The sequence below is a fragment of the Tupaia chinensis genome, unplaced genomic scaffold (genome assembly GCF_000334495.1).
Source record: "Tupaia chinensis unplaced genomic scaffold, TupChi_1.0 Scaffold000355_1, whole genome shotgun sequence".
Classification (NCBI taxonomy): domain Eukaryota; kingdom Metazoa; phylum Chordata; class Mammalia; order Scandentia; family Tupaiidae; genus Tupaia; species Tupaia belangeri.
This window is the reverse complement of record NW_006159850.1, coordinates 901,915-903,785: the sequence shown is the minus strand read 5'-3', so window position 1 is coordinate 903,785 and position 1,871 is coordinate 901,915. Positions and strand designations below refer to the sequence as shown.

At 67.0% G+C, this 1,871-nt stretch overlaps 1 protein-coding gene across 2 annotated transcripts in view; it reads right to left on the bottom strand.

Moving 5' to 3' along the window:
* RNF166 (ring finger protein 166) overlaps positions 1-590 on the bottom strand; it is a gene marked incomplete at its 5' end in the record, with an annotated part of 4,823 nt that extends 4,233 nt beyond the window's left edge. For both annotated transcript variants that reach the window (XM_006152541.2, XM_006152542.2), the window contains 1 exon segment: positions 434-590. In XM_006152541.2, coding sequence (XP_006152603.2) covers positions 434-590 — 157 coding nt within the window.
* Positions 591-1,871: the final 1,281 nt, after the last annotated feature.

The following is a 1,871-nucleotide window of genomic DNA, read 5'->3' as shown; positions in this document are numbered from 1 at the left end:
GCGCGGTGAGGAGCCCACAGCGGGCCCCCGGCTCGCAGGGCCCAACCAGGGCAGAGCTGCTCCCAGGGTCATGCAGTCTGTCAACTACACCTGAAGGAGCTCCAGGGCCCATCTCGCCAGGCGCTGCAGGGACCAAGGACAATAGGGCCTCCCTGGTCCTGTCTGCGGAGGTGCAGTGGCCCGGGGGTGTGGCAGCCCGTGTGGCTCCCCACACTGGGTGTACCTTGCACTGTCTGTAGCCCCACCTCCCCACGGAGCCCCCAGGTGGTCCTCACTGTCCTGCCTGTCGCCAGGTGCTGAGGTTGCAGTCTGGTCCCGGGCGGCACTGCAGCCACCGCTGCCTGCCGCACCCAAGGGAACATGAGGGCCTCTGTCCTGTGGGCCTGTGCGGGGTCCAGCCCCCTGCACCCGGCAGTAGCCCCGCGACAGGTACCTTCTTGCTGCAGCCACGGCACGGTGCCTTGTAGGAAGAGAGCTGCTTCTCCACGTGGGTGGCCTTGTCCACCTTCCTGGCGTCAAAAGGCAGCCGGCAGAGCGGGCACAGAGGGGACGGCACCTGCAGGCACGGCTGGAGGCACTCCCCACAGAACCTGCGGACACGGGTCGGGTGCTGCGGCCATGAAGTCCCTGGACTGTCCCTGGGCCTTGCAGCCCTGCTCACACCCTGACACAGTGGGACCCACTGCCAGCTTCTCTGAGAGGCCATGCCCGTGCCCAAGGTCCGAGGCCGGACAGCACCAGCTGGCTAATAGGCTCCCTGCTGTGTGGGCACCCAGCAGCGTGGTGGCAGGCGTCCCCGCCCCGCTGGGGTCAGAGGTTGGACCCTGCTGCACCAAGCGTGTCACTACGTGGTGAGAACACATCAGCCAGCTCGGGACAGCCAGGGCTGGGACATGAGACCACAGCGGCAGGAAAGGGCTCGGGGCTGGGCCAGGTGGGCGATCTCAGGACTGCTTCCTGGGCGGGAGGGCTGTGTCTGGGCAAATCTCTGGGACACCCGTGGCACCGTCACCAGGACGGATGGCATGCACATGCACGGGCACCGCTGGAAGAGGCGGCCAGCCAGAGCACCAGGCTGAGGCACTCCCAGTGGGAAGGGAGCAGTCAGGGGCCCGTGGGCTCAGCCCGCCTCAGGCTGGACTGCAGCTGGAGCTTGTAGCTGGAGCCTGCAGGGCAGCGCCTGTGCCCAAAGGGTGAGGGGAGATCTAGGCTGGCGTGGGGGGACGCCCTGGGGCAGAGGGGAATCCAGGCAGCTCGGTACTGGGCCGGAGCCTCTTCACCACCAAGGCGCTGGGTTCCTCTAGGAAAGGTTCTCTCCACCCAGGGGAGGCCGCACTTCCAGCCAGGGCAGCCAGGGGCACCCCAGCCCTCCTGCCGGTGGCTTCTCCTAGGGTCACACCCTGCCCCTGCTCCTGGAGACCCAAGATCCTTGCAGGGGTGTGGCGAGCCCAAGGCTGCTGAGGCTGTCGGCTGGCAGTATGTGGGGGAAGACACCTGCACCTGCTCCAGGGTGGCTGCCCCGACCCAGCCACGGGCAACAGCTCTGGCAAGACAGTCCCACAGGGGAGGCCACGTGAAGACCTGCTCTGGCGTTCGCAGCAGCAGGAGGGGGAGACACCAACATGTCCGCCAGTGCACGGACAGAGCCACGGATGGCGCCATCTGCACACCCCAGACTCCTCAGTGAGGAGTCAGTGCCGATGCACAGCACACAGGGGCCGGGACATGCAGAGCGTGGACCCAGGCCACAGCAGCACCACCAAAATGTCACGCGGGGGACAACCTGGCTGGGAGGTGGCTAGGGCGTGGGAAGCGTGGGGCCTGGATTTCTTTTTGGGGTGACAAGGATGCTCGAGAACGGCAGCAATGGC